We start from the raw sequence: 17,346 nt of genomic DNA, 5'->3' as shown, positions 1-17,346 counted from the left end.
ACATCGGGATCTCCTGCTTCCCTGTGGGTTTCTTCCCCTGTCATCAGCGGACGAGGATCATCCATCCACTCCTGTCCGTAGGCCTCGAACCCGTCAGCATCCTCTTGGTGAAACCAGTTCCATCGGTGATGAGCAAGAGGAAGAGGATGATTCTGGTTGGATTCCACAATGTTCAGTTCCCTTGTTGGGGTTGAGTGTGGACGCTGACAGCAAAGCTGGAAACTCGTCATCTGTCCCCCAGCAACAGACCCCTCAATCTTTCCCCTCGACTGGATCTCCCCCTGTCGCTGTGGAGGAAATGGATTTCCCTGACTCACCTGGGAGGAATGACTTACCTGGACCTGTGGAAACAAATGTGGATTCTGATGAACTGCCTGGACCTGAAGAGGAAAATCAAGCTGATGACAACTTACCTGAAGGAAACTCACCTGTTGAAGCAGCTGAAGATCCTGAGTGTTCTGTGGTAGAAGAACCGGCCGAAGCTGCTGCTAATCTTGAGACTGACCCAGTTGAAGTTGCCACTTCACTTAGACGCTCTCAAAGATCTCGAGAACGTCCACATAGATTACAGTATGCTCGGTTAGGTAATCCTTTAATTTCTGTTGCGCAGACTCTTTTCCAAAACCTTTTGTCTGCTTACACTGATGCCTTAAGTTCTTCTCCTTCTCCTGAGACTCATGTAGTGTAACCATTTCACATGTACAGGGGCGTACATGGGTTTAGGGGGGGAGGATGTAACCCAGGTCCCAGATACCTGTTAACCATGACGTCATCATTGTTGTTCTCGCGAGATTTGTGTATATCTCGTGAGAGTTGGTTGAGCCAATCAGAGCGTCCGCTAGGCACGTTATACGGCAGTAGCGGTAGCAGCAGGTCAGATTGAAAGAGAGAGTGAACTGAGTGTGGGAGCAGCGGCGTTGTCTGAAGCAGGAAGCCGCTGGGTAACTCTAATTATAATATAATCTTTATAGTCATTATAGTAACATAATGCAAGGTATACAGTGTTGTGTTAATTGTTTTAGATGCATTCACGGCCGCCGATCTGGGTCGAGTCTCTGACTGTGTGCTTGAATGAACAGCGGAATTGGTGAGTGCTGTTTTGTGTGTTACCTGCTGCTGCTACCTGTTAAGCTGCTACATGCTAAGTGCTACGTGCCTGCTCTGATTGTTGCTCCAGTAATGTTGGTACAGTTTCTGTGAATGGGATGTGTTTACGGATGAATGTATAAATGTGTATGGGTAATGTGTTTAATGTTAAATGTATTTAATGTGTGCTGCAACGGACGGTTAGCGTTAGCGCTTAGCCGTTAGCACCGTCCGTTAGCTTAGCCGCTAATGCTAACGTTAGCAGGCGGAAATGGTCATGCTAACCGGAAGTGATGTCTTTACCCTGTAAAACTATCAGTGGTAGTAATTAAGTGGATTCAGTATTTATTTCACTTTATTTACTGTGGAGTTTATGATATCTGAAAGTGACACAGCTGTGATTTATTTATTTCTTGTTGATTGTTTAAAATGGGCCTTGTGTCTATGCAGGCCAGGTTACCCTGAGACACTGATGGCGAGCTAGGACTGGAAGGAACCAGACTCATGTGTCTGCTTGAGCAGCAAGACACCAACGATAGCACTTGGTGCTCTACTCCAGGCATCCCCTCACACACACCCTCACCCACACAACCACCAGCCCAATCCCCTTTTCTCCCCCCTTCCCGGACAATACACAACCACCTACCTCACACAGACTCTCTCTCTCTCTCCCTCTCTTTTGGGGTGGATGAGAAAAGACTCTTGGGGCTGGCAGCAACTTGCTGCATGGTTTTGATACTGGTGTGATTTACTATTTGTGTGTGTGATTGATCATTGCCTGTGAACCGAAGTATACTGAACGAGACTTAGTCTATTGATAATTCAATTATTAATACCAAGCTTTTGGCCAACTGTATATTTTGTATATAACTCTCACCTGTGTACAATACACTTTATTTTCATTCAACTTCCTTTGTCTACTGGTTTTCATTCACCTTCTGTATAACAGAGCAATTTAATCCTCCCGCCTTAACTTCTGATTAGCCCATTACTTACTCTATTCACATTAGCACTTGCTACATAAGGGTTTAAAAAAAAATACAAACTTTACTCAAAGTACACAACCTCCATTGCACCCACACCTTCCTCATCCTCTATTTAATTTTCTTAATTTATTTAGCTCCCTTCTTCCACTTCCTATTGATCGTTCTTGTTCTTTGCTCATTGATATTCCTGTTGTGCTTGTTCTCAGTATTTACTGTGTAGGGCACCCCGTTAATGGCGTTGTATTGCTTTTGACTGGGAACTTTCTGCTGTATCCGGGGATTGAAAATAAGACAGAAGGAGAAAAGAGGGTGACGGAGGAATCAGTGAATATAAAGGGATAAAAACAAAGATTAAGATGAACGGTGTGAGAAAACAAGGTTTATTTTGGCCATGTAAGTGATCAATCTTAAGCTTCTCCATGCATGAGAGGATTCACTTTGCATGCAACGTGAGCGATGGTATCACTGCTGCAATAGAATAATCTGGTAGAAGTGGAGACACCCAGAGCAGTCATGAGTAATGTGTTTTGTTTCATTTGAAAATTCACTTTTTTAACTGTGTCTGTGTGCGAGTTAGGATTTGTGTTATTCATAGCCCAGCTTGTGATAGTTTTCCAGTTTAGCAAAACACCAATTGTTGCGCTCACCTCCTGGTAACTGACTGGAAATGTTTCTTCAGTCAAGTCCATGATGTTGAACCTGATTTGTAATAGATTTATAGAAAAGGTGCATGAAACCTATGGACAAAAAGACCAGATCTGACAAATGAGACGGAGAGAGTCAGAGTAGGTTCATCACCACGAGACCATTGTGCCTATCAGCGTGCTAGACAAGATTTTATTTAGCTTGGAGTGCAATCTGTTGTCCATCGAATACTATTGAATAAAATTAGGTCATCAATCCTTGAAAGGCATTTTTTCCTTTCTCCTGGTCCCTGGCTACAGGAGGTTCAGAGGTCAGGGTCAGCAGAGCAGAGCAGCGCAACGCAGCGTGTCTGGACCTAGTCGACTTTCAGCATCTAGCTTAAGGACAGCAGGGAAATGGTTGTTAACATCAATGCTAAGAGCTGTAAATTTTCAAGGAAATTCATGTTGACAGTTGCTCTCTGGTTTTTACTAGCTCTGAAGTTTATTGTAAGGGCTACGGGCATGCTTTGTGTTTTCATATGGATAACAGGGATTGTGTTTGTGTGCATGTGCATGAGTAATGTACCATAAAAACAGTCTGAATAACTGAGTGTTATCGACATTGCCCCTCCGTGACTCCACGTTCTCCCACGTTCTCACTCCTGTCTCTTCATCTGTCATCTGTTCTGTATTCTCTCATGTCGTAGCTGTGTCTGTCTTGTGTCTTTTCCACCTACCTGACATCCTTCCCGCCCCCTTTGTACAGTACCATCTCTTTTTTCTGTTTCTCACTGGCAATCAAAAAAATCAAATTCATGTTCAAGGAAGTCTCGCTCCCTTTCTCTCTGCGGGTTCAAAGCTTTCAGTTATTTTCTTTTTCTTTCGCTTTTTCTGTTTTGTCAAGCGGGGTTTCATTAAGGGACTGTTGTTTCTGTTTCCTTCTTTTTCTCCTTAACATCAATCACGTGAGAAAATATGAATGGAAATTGCACTCTCACTGAACTTATAAAAAGTTGTTTTATTTGGAGGGAAAAATCTTGTTGCTGAATTATGTCGTATCAGTGGAAATAACCAGTATTCTCCCATGAAAAACTGGACATTTGCACATCTGGCATTATTTTGATTTTTAAACTAATCCCAATCCATTCATGTAGTAGATTATTTGTATTTTATTTCATCCAGTACAAGAATCCAATTAGAAGAAGAGGTAAAACAGTTCATTTTCCGGTGATTTCTGCACACAAAAAATATTCCACAGTCTGAGTGCAACCAATTGCACTCATTATTCCTGAATTTATAATCACATTTGGGTTTTTTCTTTTCTTTTTTAGAAATATTGAAATGAATATTTGAACCGTGGATTATGACTATTATTTACTTGACAGAAAAGGATAATAACAGCTTTTCTGATGTTAATCAAATCTTCATCAAAGGGTATTTCTCCATTCATGAGCTCTGTCTAATGCCTTATTTCACACACCATTTTCTGTCCTTGTTTTTTCCTGAATGAGATTTTTGCCATGTTTGCTCATCTTGTTCCATCCTTTATGGTTCCTCTATCATTCCCTCTCAGTCCGTCATGTCTTTGTGTCCGTCTCTCCTTTACTTCCTGTCTCTCCATCATTCAGACATGGAGTTGTGCGGCGCATGTATCTATTTGTTTGTGAATGTTCTCTTTTGGTGTTTCTCAGTGTTCAGCAGTGTACTGCTTCCATTAATCATGGAATCTCAAATGGATTTTCTATATTTTCTGTGACACACAAAACAGTGCACACAAACTGCTGTATGTACGTTTTGTACCAACTAAGTCTATCCCTTTGTACTGAGTGTGTGTGTGTGTGTGTGTCTGTGTGTGCGTCTGTGTGTGTGTTACACACTCCATGCCAAGTGGGGCATACCCGAGGGATTCCTGTCAATCAAACCGGCTCGCAATTTGTCAGAGAAACAAGGCACTTTCCAAGACAGACAGATGTGTGTGTGTGTGTGTGTGTGTGTGTGTGTCTCAGTGTGAGTCTTAGAATGTGTATATCTGTGTGGCACTGGGGGCCGAGTTATATCAGGCAACCATACTGCAGCGATACCTTTGTGGTGTCATGGTGGCTTTACATATAATGTTATATACTGTAGTATTTGTAAGCATGTGTATGTGTGTGCACTCACGTTGCATGCATGTGTGTATGTTTTTCTGTGTGCACGTGGCAACTGGTCCTATCCAGCTTGAAAAACAAAGGAGAGTGATAGACAGTGACAGCTACACTACAGTGTCCACACACACACGCATGGACACGCATTTCTTCCTAAAGACAGAACTGACAGCTCTCTTTCTTCTATTCATGTTATTCATTCCTCACTCTGTCTATATCTGTTATTCCCTGCAGTCCTGCCTTTTCACCTTTTTTCTCCCTTCACTTTTTTTCCCTGCTTTTCTGAAAAGCACAAAAATAAAACTAGATAACGATCGACGGCACAATGCAGCGACGTATTATGTTGAAAAAGAAAAACTGAACTATACAATGAGGTTCCAAATTTTAACTTGATTTCCATTTTTTTAAAGAAAAGAATTGTTTAAAAAAAAGTAATGTTTCCACTTTTCACACATACAGCTCTGTGATGCACACAGCTCCCATTTTCTCCGTGCTTTAACCTGAACTCTTCCCCATCAAACATCAATTGTTATTCCTCCTGAGTTTCATTTTCGATCCGTCCATCTGCGTGTTTCCATTTCCCTCCCACCATTTCTCTATTTTCTCAATTTTTTTCCAGTCTCCATCTATTCTCTTTCCTTTTTTGTTTTTCTTTCCATCTCCCTCTTTCACTTACCTTCCTTGCTGCTTTCACCTAATCCCCAAAGACAACATTCCTATTTCCTAAGCCATTTCTGCTCAGTTAATGTGTGTACGCCTGTGTGTGTGTGTGTGCATGACCCTCGTGACATAGGGATGTGCGTCACTGGGGACTTTCTGACTTCCTTAGACTCTTTCTTTGGGTGAGCTGACTTAAACAGACCCGACCTCATTGGTTAATAAGCCATAGCCACTCTCCACTAAAAGTCAAGTGACAAATTGACTCCCGTGTTAAGCACACACACATACACCATTTACACACATGGTTTAATTTATGGTCATGCATCCTATGTGGATTCTCAGAAGAGCAGTCACTGCATTATGAGGAGCTTTTCAGCTTCTCTTTTCTCCCTCTAAACCTCAGCACACAAATCATTTGAAACACGCTAATGATCATCAGTTGACCTGACTGGCTTCTTTGTCAAATCCTTATTTGTTATGGAGGTAGCCCTGGCGATGTGGCCAAAATATTAGCACCACGCAGTGAGGGATGACAGGCAGACTGGGCCAGATATTGTGTCTCTGTTTTGCGTCTTACTAAATAAACAGCCAGACATACACACAGAAGTCATGGCTAACATCCAGAACCAATTCTTAACCTTAACTCCACAAGTGGACAACAAATAACAACACAAGCAAAAACGATATACAGCAAGTTTCATGTCATCTTAAAGTGCATAAAATCAGGTTTGCATACGGAAAAGGAAGATGACTGTCCTAGTAAGCATCAAAACAATAGGAACCATTGATTTACAGCAAGATGAAGGCTAAGTGAGTATATAAGAGGTTAAATAAGCAAAGACTAGAGTGGAGGAGAGCAGAAATAATCCAGTAGAAGGAAAGCACTGTTGGTAAAGAGGAAGAGAGGAACACAGCGGATTCAAGTCGGCCAGACCCAAGCCAACAAGGAGCAGAGAGGGGGCCTCAGCGTGGAGGTGGGACAGCGGTAGAGTGAAGATAAAAATGCATACTCACCAAGCTGACTGCGTCTCTGAGCGTAGGCAACCACCACGGCGGCAAGAACTACACAGCACAACGATGTCACAAGGTTTGCCATCTGTAGACACACACACAGCAAAGTCATCAGCCTGGAGGAGCTCGTATGCGAGAGACAGGCAGAGAGGCAGAGAGAGGCGGCGAGCGAGCGGTGTCCACCTGTCGTCCTGACTGACTGACAGACCCATAGACACCTACGACACCATGTAAAGAGATGGAGAGATAGCTGCTTCCTGTCCTATCTCAATATCTCACTGTGTTACACACTGAGGTCTCTCTCTCTCTTTCCTGTCCTTCTCACTCAACTCCCTTCTTTCTGTCTTCCTTTTCCTTTCTTTTTTTCACTTCTCTCACTGTTGTTATCCCGTTCACTGTATAACACCCCCCTACACACAAACACACCCCTCTCTCTCTCTCTCCTTCTCCTTCTCTCTCTTTCTGTTCATCAGCCTAATGGGTCCATCCTCTCTGGGATGGGCTCTGGCCAGCAGCTCTTAAAGGTATAGCACACTATAAACAAACACACAGCTTGCATGGAGCATGACAACACGTCCTGAGCACAAAAAGAGTCGCCGCCTCAGTTAAAACATTTGCAACGTCAACATTCAAATATTTCTCGTTTTATAAAAGCAGAGGAGCTGAAGGCTGCTCCTGCGTCTTTTTACTTTCACTATATTTCACTCTTTCCCTCGTTTAAACATGAATTCCTTTTATTGTTTTAAATTTTGTTAAATAAACATATTTGCAAATGAACAACTGCTAATCACTTCCACCGCAGTTGTATTTAAAGAACTTATGGTGTAGGTAAAGGGAACAATATGACACTTTTGGAACTGTGCTTGATGTTTGAACAGAAACTAAAGTAGCCACTGCCAACAGCTGGCTAACGCCGCTTAGCGCAAAAGGTGGGGATAGGCTCTATTCTGAGACAATGCAACAACCTGACAGCAACCACCAACCTGCAATATGTTGATTCATTTTTTTAGAAATATTATTATTTTGTGTATAAACCAACCAGGCATTGTACCAAGGCCTTTTTACATCCGCCATGCTTCTGTGGAGTTTGTGGGGTCAGAGGTCAGGGTCCATGCTCCAACAAGGGAAACACACACCACACACCACCCCACTAGAGCTTGTATGAATTCACCATCCTGTTCAAGGACACTTGAGCAGCGCTGAAGGCTGCCAACAAGGGGGCTTGAACCCAAATCCTCTTCCCTGTTCTGCCCCCCCTCCCCTGATCAGAGAGGAGAGATAGCTGGCTCTCTTACAGACAGAGGTTGTCTGCGGGTCTGTTCGCTGCCGACACTCACTGTGAGTATGTGTGTGTGTGTGCATGCGGAGCAGAGTGAACACTCTAAATAGAGGCAAAGAAAGTGAATTTCCTTGTTCTTTTAATGCATGACTCCAGCTGTTACAAACCACTGTCATCTCCCATTACCTCTTGCTCTTTGTTTAGCTTCAGCTGCTTTTTTTCTTTCTAACTCATCCTCTTGATTCTCCTCTCACTTCTCCTCTTTTACCATCTCTCTCTCTCTCTCTGGGACATTCTCTCCCACTTCACTGTGTGTCTCTCAGATCCCCTCCTACATATCATATCCTTCACTCTCCCTGTCTCTCTTTGTTAAGGCTGATCTTGAACACCACTACACCATGTTTAAGCATCTCAGAACGAAAGAGACATATCTTCAAGCGTTGCTGAGTGACGTTCAAGAACATGAAAAAGCTTTTACAGTGGGACCGAAATGTCAAAAGGCAATAAAACAGTTGAAGACATTAAACACACAAGGGAATGTTTTCATGAGCGACCAAACTAATGGTGTTTGAAAAGAAAAGCTTTTACAGTCTAACATGTTATTACAGTGCAGATCAAAGATGGGTTTACTTAAACTAAAAGAAACTAATTCTGTCTTGGAAATATAAAAAATAAAGGCATAAAACTTTTACAAGTTAATCAATTATTCATTAAAGAAGTCTGAGTTTTTTAAATAACATTTCAGGTACAGTATGCTTTCTTTTCTTTTCTTTTTTTGTCAAAGCAACAGGGTTATACGGAGGAGCTTGATAGAAATCATTAAGGCATTGAAGTTACTCTCTGCAAACCACTTTCTAAAAATTATGAAAAATCAGTAGAAAGAGACGGAAGTAAACAAAAAGAAAGCATGGTTCAAGGCAAGAGCATCGTTGGTCACTGCACGCCAGTAATGAAGACAACACTGACAGATTGAGAATTACACTTTGGTGTAACCGTCACATTTCCACTCGGCTTTTGAGTTCTGAGATGGTTACGAAGAGCTTTGCTTTGCAGACCGTGTCCTACCGAAGGATATAGATAAGTTCCCTGAACTGGGACACAGCAGAGTTTTCACTATTACCTGGTGAACCAGTGTATACATGTATACATTCATAGGTAAAGTGAGAAATATACGTCATCTATCACCTCTAAAATCAATGCAACACATGATTTCCTTACCAACCTGAAAAATTCAGCTTCTCTAACTAAAGACACAAGTGCTATAAAATAGTTAAGTGTATGAAATATGTCGGATTTTCTACTCTAACCTGTGGATAATGTTCTTTCATTACCACTAGATTTTATGGAAGCATTTTTCGCAGCACATCAATCTTAAAAATATAGTCTCTGAGGTGAAACAAAAACAACGGCAGCCATGCAGAATCATATTAATCCTCTGTTTTTAAGCGCCGGCTTTTATACATTATAAAAGTCTTCTTACAAAGTCTTTTTTTAAAGTGTGTAGTGACAGCAAAGGTAGATCTGTTTTATGGATCCATCCTTTTGTTGTTTTGGTTGTTTGAGTTGTGGGAGCATTGTTGTCATATGTGTAGTCGTAACGTTTGAGCTATACAGTACCTTCTGCTGCTCTGTCTGTTGAATGCTGATCTGCACCCTCATTTGCATAGCTAACATTTACAGATTTTGCAACCTCACTTTAAAATCGCACTTATTCTAATATGTGTTTTGCCACACAGTAACGCTGCCAGCTGCTAGGAATGCATGGGGAATTAGAGGAGACAAGGCTTTAAGCAAAAAGCTACTTTATTATCATATTTAGCTGCAAGAGTTGCGCAACAGTGATATTAATGTTTGTTTCATCATACGCCACATGTTCATATGTGATTCATGCAAATATGCAGACACATTAATGTTACAGTAACTCCTTGATTCAAATAACTACATAAGTTTAGTTAAGTTCACATTCTTTATACTTGTTTTTTTTATCAGGAAATGTTTTCTGGCTTGAAGTGTGTTTCATATTAAGTTGAGTAACTGCTGGTCACTCAGCCCATTACATTAAAGAAAAATCATCAGTGTATTAGCATATTGCACTTTCCCAGCATTCATCTTTTCAGAGTGAAACTCTCCAGAGACTCCTCTTTTTTTTGTATAGTCTAAAGAAAAACAGACGTGATGGAAACTTGATGTGTATCTTTAATCATTCTGAAGATGAGTCGTGCTCGTTTCTTCTCAAAATGATGAAAACCGTCCAAACCACGCTGAAGATCGGTGTCGAATCCATTTCCTAATTTAACTCGGTCACTGGGAGCAGTGTCAGATGTTTTTTCATCCTACAGATGTGGGAGCGAAAAGTTGTCGCAGGCTGTGAGTTTTTCAAATGGAAAAAGTGACTCTTTAAAAAGAGGGAACTTGAAAGGAGAACAAATGGGAGACAATCTGAAGTAATTACAGTGTGACTGGATTGATTCAGCTAAACATCTTGTACTGTATCTATCTACTGAACTCCTTCTCTCAAGTTCAGTTAAATTAACTCATTTTAAATCTCCAAAAATCGTAAGATCCTTGTCCTTGAGTGGCATGAAAGGCGCTTCTAAATAAAATTATTATTATAAAAATCGTAAGATGACTTTGTGATGATTCGGATAGTTCTCTAAAGCGGCTTCATGTTTGCATTAATCCATCACTGAAATATTCCCAGTGGAGTGAAAAAATAAATAAATAAATAAAAGAGATAAAGTCGGCTTTTGAGTTTCAATATATGAAGCGACAAACCTTTGTGTGTGTGTGCACCTGTGCTGTGACTTTGAAAGATAGAAATGGGTGTCAGTTTGCACACATGGATGTGACTGGGAGAACAGTTGTGTGTTTAGCGTGTGTGCGTGCGCCTGTCTGTGTGTCTATTTGTATGTGTGAGTGATTGGCAGTTCATATGTATTTCATCTGAGCAGATATTGAGGAGAGTGACAGGGGGTGAAATTAAAATTGCATCCCTTGTCAGAGCATCACAATCCCCATCTCTGCTCTTCATTTTCTAAGTGCTGGTTTGCCCATCAAAACCCAAATGGTGTCTGCGTGTGTAGGGATTCTCTGGGTGCAAATGCTCTGGTGTGTGTGTGTGTGTGTGTGTGTGTGTGTATGCTTGAAACTGTGGGGGTATTTAGCCCGTCTATCAGCAAACAATACAGTTTTGAAATTTGACAGCTTCAGATCGCTCACATAATGATAGCCCACAGGCGGTTAGCGCTGCAATCACACAAACTCAATACAAACCCTCCTCCCTTTATCCATCCATCCTTCCCTCCCCTGACCCCTCCCATTTATTCCCTCCTTCCTACCGTCTTCCATATTTATTTATTCATTTCTTATTGGAGGGGAAAGAGCTGAATAGGCGTGATTCTTTTGGCTGCTTAATTAAAATATATAATTCATCGCTGCGTCAAATGATTTCTGCGTCTTTGTGGAGTCCGATTTGGGAACATTTGCATTTAAATTGGAAAGCCAGGAGGGAAATACACTAGGCGGGCCAGTGTGTGAGTGCATGTGTGTGTCTTTGTGTGTGTGTGTGTGAAGATAGAAGGCATCCTTCTCTTAAAGGAAAGCACATATGTAGTTGTTCTCTCTTTCTTTCTTTGGTCTTTTTTGTCATACACAATGTGAAGAATCCAAAAAATCACACGGCTGCCACACTGCTCGGCCAGAGAACATCCTGTGATGGAAACGCTGGAGGTTGGTCCCCTGAAATAACAACTTTGTGTCCAGCCATATGTTCACTCAGTAAACTTGGTGGCTTCCTCTGGCTAATTAACTCCAACCCTCGTTTCACTAACTCACTAATTGATTAAAGCGGAGACGTAACAAACACATACACACATAGAATTTCAGCCCTGTCTCTGTCCCTCCAAAAACAAAACAGCCAAATTCCCGCTGTCAGCAAACTGTCAGAAACAGAATAGTTCATTACAAATGTGCCTGCGGAGAAAATAAAGAGAAGCGTACTCCTGGGTAATAAATAAGCTTTCTGATTTATAGCAAGTGTTGCATATACAGCCCCTCAGAGACATCAGCCATAGCTATCAAATGTACAGGAGAAGCTTACAATAGATGACACAAAATGTTGTTTTGAAGTCCATCAGCAGGAAACTGCCTCGAAAGAGACTTTTACTTAGTACTACTTTTTTCAAGGTGATATTGTAGATAAAGGTGTGTACTAAATGTGATATATTCATCCTTGCAATTAAAACATATGATGCTGAGACAGAGGTGTATTATCCTGCAGGCCTGTAACTGGAGGCCGGCTGTTTTTAAGATGCTGAAAGCAGCGTGCCAGGCAGCTTATAGCATACTAAAAGTCTGTAAAATCACACCTGCCTGCTTGATTTTATATACTGACGCACAACAATGCAAGGGGGGGTTGGACTGTGCTCATAAACAGGAAAGACTGCTTAATACAGCAACTAAAGAGAGAGAGAACAGCACAGGCAGCCGAGCAACACTATGGAATAACATCAAAACCTCCCAGAGGCTTCATCCCTTTTCAATCCAAAAGTTTTTTGAAAAGATACACAGTCATGCTAAAGACTGAAACGATAGGGATTTACTTAGAAAGTATGCAAGGAGAAAGGATGAATAGCTCCAGATACTTTCAGGGCAAATATTCTAATTTCATCATCATGAAAAATAAAACCTTGAAACTCTGAGGGAAAGCATTGTGTCCAGAGGGGGGCGGGTAGGACCGCTGCATCAAAAGAAGCCTCACTGTAGAAATAAGACCTCTGTTCTTTGCACCACTCGATCAAAATTGACGGACTGACTGACTTACTTACTTTTGACATGTTTGTCCTACCTTGGGGCAATGATAGACACGCAACTTTTTTGTTTTCAAGGCCAAGTTGATTGATGGTTTGTTTTAGTATTTTTCATTCTGTTCACAGAGAGATGTCTACAAAATTAAGAGTAAAGATATCGCTCAAAAGTTTGGTCTAAGATAGCAGACTGAAGTTAAGTTGTCTGGTGGGCATATGAAACCCCAGTGTACTGCACAGCAAAATAGAAACCAAAGATCCTTCAATGATTTCAGCAGGAAGTGTGAAAGTTGTACTTTTGGTACAAGAGGTTTTATTTTGTGAATCTCCAAGAGAGTTAAAGGCCAATGTTTTGCACGTCTGTATTTTCTTGGAGGTGTTGGATATCCATATGAGAATAAGGTTTTAAGGACAATAAACCATCTCAGTATAGATATAGATATCCTCTTGCTGTTCTAATTAGTTCTAGCATCAACAGGTTGGTGAGCCAATCAGAAAAGAGGACGGTCTGAGCTTGTCTTCTGATTGGTTGACCCGTTCTGAGTGAGCCAGTAGAAATATAGCAGATTTCAGGTACACCACTCAGAGAAGACAAACTCTGCATGATTGGATAGTGAGTCTACGTAGATGTGCAGGTTTTGAGTAGTGCCTAAAGGCAGGAACTGCATATTTGTGACATCACAAAGTTGCAGAAGTGCTGTTAGCTCATTAAAAGTGACAGTTTTGAATATAGGCAGTATGTATTTCTCTGTAGACTGAGTACTTTCATTGCATTGATATTGAACCTAATGCTTTAAAGGACACATGGATATCTACCTTTAGAAAATGTAACTGTATAAAAACAGGGGAAAAATGGCAAAATCATTTCTAACTTGTCTGATCAATCATCAAAAAATATTAATTTCTTGCCCATCCGATATGTCTGAAGCAAGAACCTTCTGAATTAATGAAGAAAAAAACCAAGAATTCACTTTTAAAAGCCTGTAAATCAATATACCAGCAGGAAGCCAAAGAGTGTGCCAGACTTAAGGAAGGCTTAACATTTATCTAAGCCTCAACAGTGACTGTAAACTAACTGACAGGTGTTTATCCACACAGGATTCAAACATTAATTAGCTCAAATGTTAATGAGTTTACTGTGCCTGTGACCCTGGCAACCAATAATAAAAGGAAACATGAATTTATGGCACCTCATCCATCAATAACTGTCCTACAGGCAATCTTTTTTGACCAAACACACACGTTTACACACCCGCAAACACAAACGCATCACCACACGTAACTGTTGCCACTGTAACCTTTAATGTCATGCTCCATATCCAATAATATAACTTCCTCATTCCCATAATGCTTTGCTTTTCTTAGCAACACTAATTCTCTCATCAATCATGCAGGATTTCTGCAGATTACCCACAAGAGCTGCTGTGGAGGGAGGGGGGGCAACAGCCTGCTACTGTGGCTGTTGGCATTTTGGTCACAACACACACTCTTACACACACACTTGCGCATACACAATTACACATGCACCGATGTGCACTGCTGGCATTTGGCGCTGAGTGTTGATAGTCGGATGGCGGTGACCTTTTTCACAGTCATTCTGGCTATAATTGCTCACTAAAGACAGCGTCAATTGTGTCTCAAGAGGTAGAAGGGGTCGAGCCTATAAACACACTCACACACACATACATACGCACGCACAAACCGGTGCACGTGCATGTGGATGACGGCACTCGGCCCCAAGTGATAAATTCAACCATTGATCACATGTGACTGCTCTCAGCTGGCTGAGATTTAGAGGACCTGGACACGTCAGCTACTATGTATCATGTATCCTACAGAAGTGCTGGTGCTGCTGCTGCTGTGGCAGTGCGGCTGGTGGAAGTCCCACAGTGAGTAGCTGCACTATCTAATATGTGGATCTTGGCATATTAAATGCACATCTCATGGGGCAGTGTTCTGAGATACCACTGGGCCCTCATCTCTAGTAATCTATGGGTAGTATCAAAGTCGAATGTATAAAATATGGTTGTCGAGGGCTTTATATGATGATGTATATGGCTGTATATGAATTAACAGCATATTGCTCATGTCAGGTAACAGATCTCCAATGTGCATGTGGGAGATCTGCACTTTGTATTTTTGCACGACTGTGTACATGTGTGAATGTGTGTGCATGTGTGTGAGAGTGTTTTTGTCTCCACCCAGCCATCTGGACCTCCTTGTGTGTGTAGAAGCAGATTTAGGTGGTTAGAAAGCTCTGGAAAAACACGGTGTTACCTCCAGCCCTCTCACCTCTGAACTCTATAAGTGTATCAAAGCTAAGAAAACAGAGCACTTTGTGTGTCTACAGGAGTGTGTGTGCGTGCGCGCGTGCCCGACTGTGAGTGTGATCGAGCGTGTGTGTGTATGTGTGTGTGTCAGCATTCTTAAGGCCTACAAGGCTTTGAATGATGGGTGTAGACTCCCCTTTGTGAACAGGGAGCCTCCAGGAGCTGCACAGCGTGTGTGTGTGTGTGTGTGTGTGTGTGTGTGTGTGTGTGTGTGTGTGTGTGTGTGTGTGTGTGTGTGTGTGTGTGTGTGTGTGTGTGTGTGTGTGTGTGTGTGTGTGTGTGTGTGTGTGTGTGTGTGTGTGTGTGTGTGTGTGTGTGAGTGTGAGTGTGTGTGTGTGATGTACAGGCTGCGATGTTCTGACCAGAGGTGTTTTTACTGGGAGTTAATCAGAACCAGAGCTGAAGCCATGCCTAAGTGGATGAAATTTGCACACATATACACACACTGACACACACACACACCTTTCAATACTAATGCTAACAACCTACACTTAACCATATCAGTCTAGGTGTCACATCTTGGTAAACTGAAACACATCCAGGTAGTGAATGTGAATTGAACAGCAGCCACTGCTCATTTTCATTATCACTTCAACTCTTTATCATAGATCCATTAGTTATTTTCTAAAAAAAAAATAAAAAAAATGTCATTTTCAAATAGCTTAACCTTGGTTAACAGTCCAAAAACCCAACCATCCAGTACCACCTAGCATCCAATCGAAGTAAAATTTAATTATGTACTTCGCATTGCATCCAAGATATAGCTGTTGACAGTTGAGTAGATGAAAATGAAGAGGGGCTACAGAGAGAGATCTGCTAAGTTCACTTCATTACGACTCTGCACACCCTGAAGTGTTTCGCCTCAACTGACACCGACTGACATCACTCGTTACATATTCCTCAGATATGCAGTTTCATCCCCCGAGACGTAAACAGAAGTTCATTTTTCCCCTTATATGGGTTTAATGGGCGGATGTCACTGATTTACTGCTACAGGAAAATGCTACACTACTATCTCCACAATTTCCATTTCTGCCCTGAGGTGGTATGTTTTGTTACCATGGAGCCACGATTCAGAGCTGAATCGACTCAGTGGTCCAATACTGATATTCAGCATTTACAAAGACTTCTGTGAGAGGCTGAATAATGAGCTCTGCGCCAGTCAAGTCCAAACATTCCTCATGGTCAGTGTGATGAGGGGTTTGTCTCTTCCAAACCCAGCTGATGTTATATAGGGAATAATTGCCTATTCCACTGACCAGTGTGCAGGCCACTCTCTTTTTGACATCACATGAAAACACTGAGGAATTTCTTGCTTAAATAATGAACAAGAAAGAAATGTGAGGACTCGGAGTCTCCATCGGGTTCCTTGGGCTTTAACCCAGGCAGGTCATCTCTACTCACAGTGTGATGGTGGTTACTGGAGTTTGAACAGAGCCTCAGTGGTTTGCACCAACGCCTCACAGTAAACGAAACAGAGATTTAACATTCAGCTAGTGAAAAGTAAACGCTTTATTATTTTAGTATTGACCCTGCGTGCTCATTGTGTGTCCTGAGAGTATTTTCAGCAACATAGCACATGAATTGAATGTTATTTAGACCGTTGGAAAAACTCTATTTCTTAAATCTTTTCTTAAAGAAAGAGGACAAGGTTCTAATTCCACAGAACCACTAAGTGAGAAGACAAACAGATAAAACTTTAAAAATAGAAGCTTAAATTCTTTGGTATAAACAACAATTTAGATGTTTGTCTCTTAAACAGTAACACAGCGAAGGTTATTATGTGTCTTTTTATAGTTGTATGTGAGGTGTCAGATGATCCTCTCCCTGCTCAAAGTGAAACGGTGCAAAGCGGGGGCAGAGCAGGTCAAGACCTCAGATACTGCCTGTAAACTTTTTGTCCTAATCTCAAACTGACAAATAAACTAACAATGTAGAAAACGAGTTATCAAATAGCAAACTAAAATAGAAATCCTGAATAGAAATCATGTGAAATAAGTTAACCCAAAAATCCAAAAAAGCATTTTTTTTTATACCTAACTCAATTTTTTGTTAAATCTGATGTTTTGAGTTTTCGCAAATACAATTTTTTACACAAAGGGAGACGTCTGTTCTCTGTTTCTGAGTTTTTTATGAAACCACAGACACATGACATGATCTTGACAGAAAATAACTGGATCTTAGTGTCTGCTATGATGTGTGACAGACGTGCAGGAAGACAAAAAATCAATGTACAGATGTGTGGTTTGCTGTGGAAGTTGTCATCAGTCATGGGCGGCTTTACACCTGATTTAACCAAGGACCTTAACAGTATGCTCTGTGCTGGATTCACTTGTCTCAGTTTATATATAAATACAGCTCAGTTCAAGAAATCAAGTTTTTCATATTTCCCTGCACCTATGTACATAAAAACAGTCAC

General features: G+C 41.3%; 1 protein-coding gene across 1 annotated transcript in view; it reads right to left on the bottom strand.

Moving 5' to 3' along the window:
• The window catches only part of cntfr (ciliary neurotrophic factor receptor), a 236,320-nt gene that overhangs the window by 142,549 nt on the left and 76,425 nt on the right, over window positions 1–17,346 (bottom strand). The window contains exon 3 of the mRNA XM_083983879.1: window positions 6,517–6,598. Coding sequence (XP_083840005.1) covers window positions 6,517–6,598 — 82 coding nt within the window. The remainder of the gene's footprint in view (window positions 1–6,516; window positions 6,599–17,346) is intronic.

This window comes from Trachurus trachurus, assembly GCF_905171665.1.
Source record: "Trachurus trachurus genome assembly, chromosome: 12".
Taxonomy (NCBI): Eukaryota; Metazoa; Chordata; class Actinopteri; order Carangiformes; family Carangidae; genus Trachurus; species Trachurus trachurus.
Note: the sequence above shows the minus strand (reverse complement) of the source record. Positions and strands in the feature narration are given on the sequence as shown.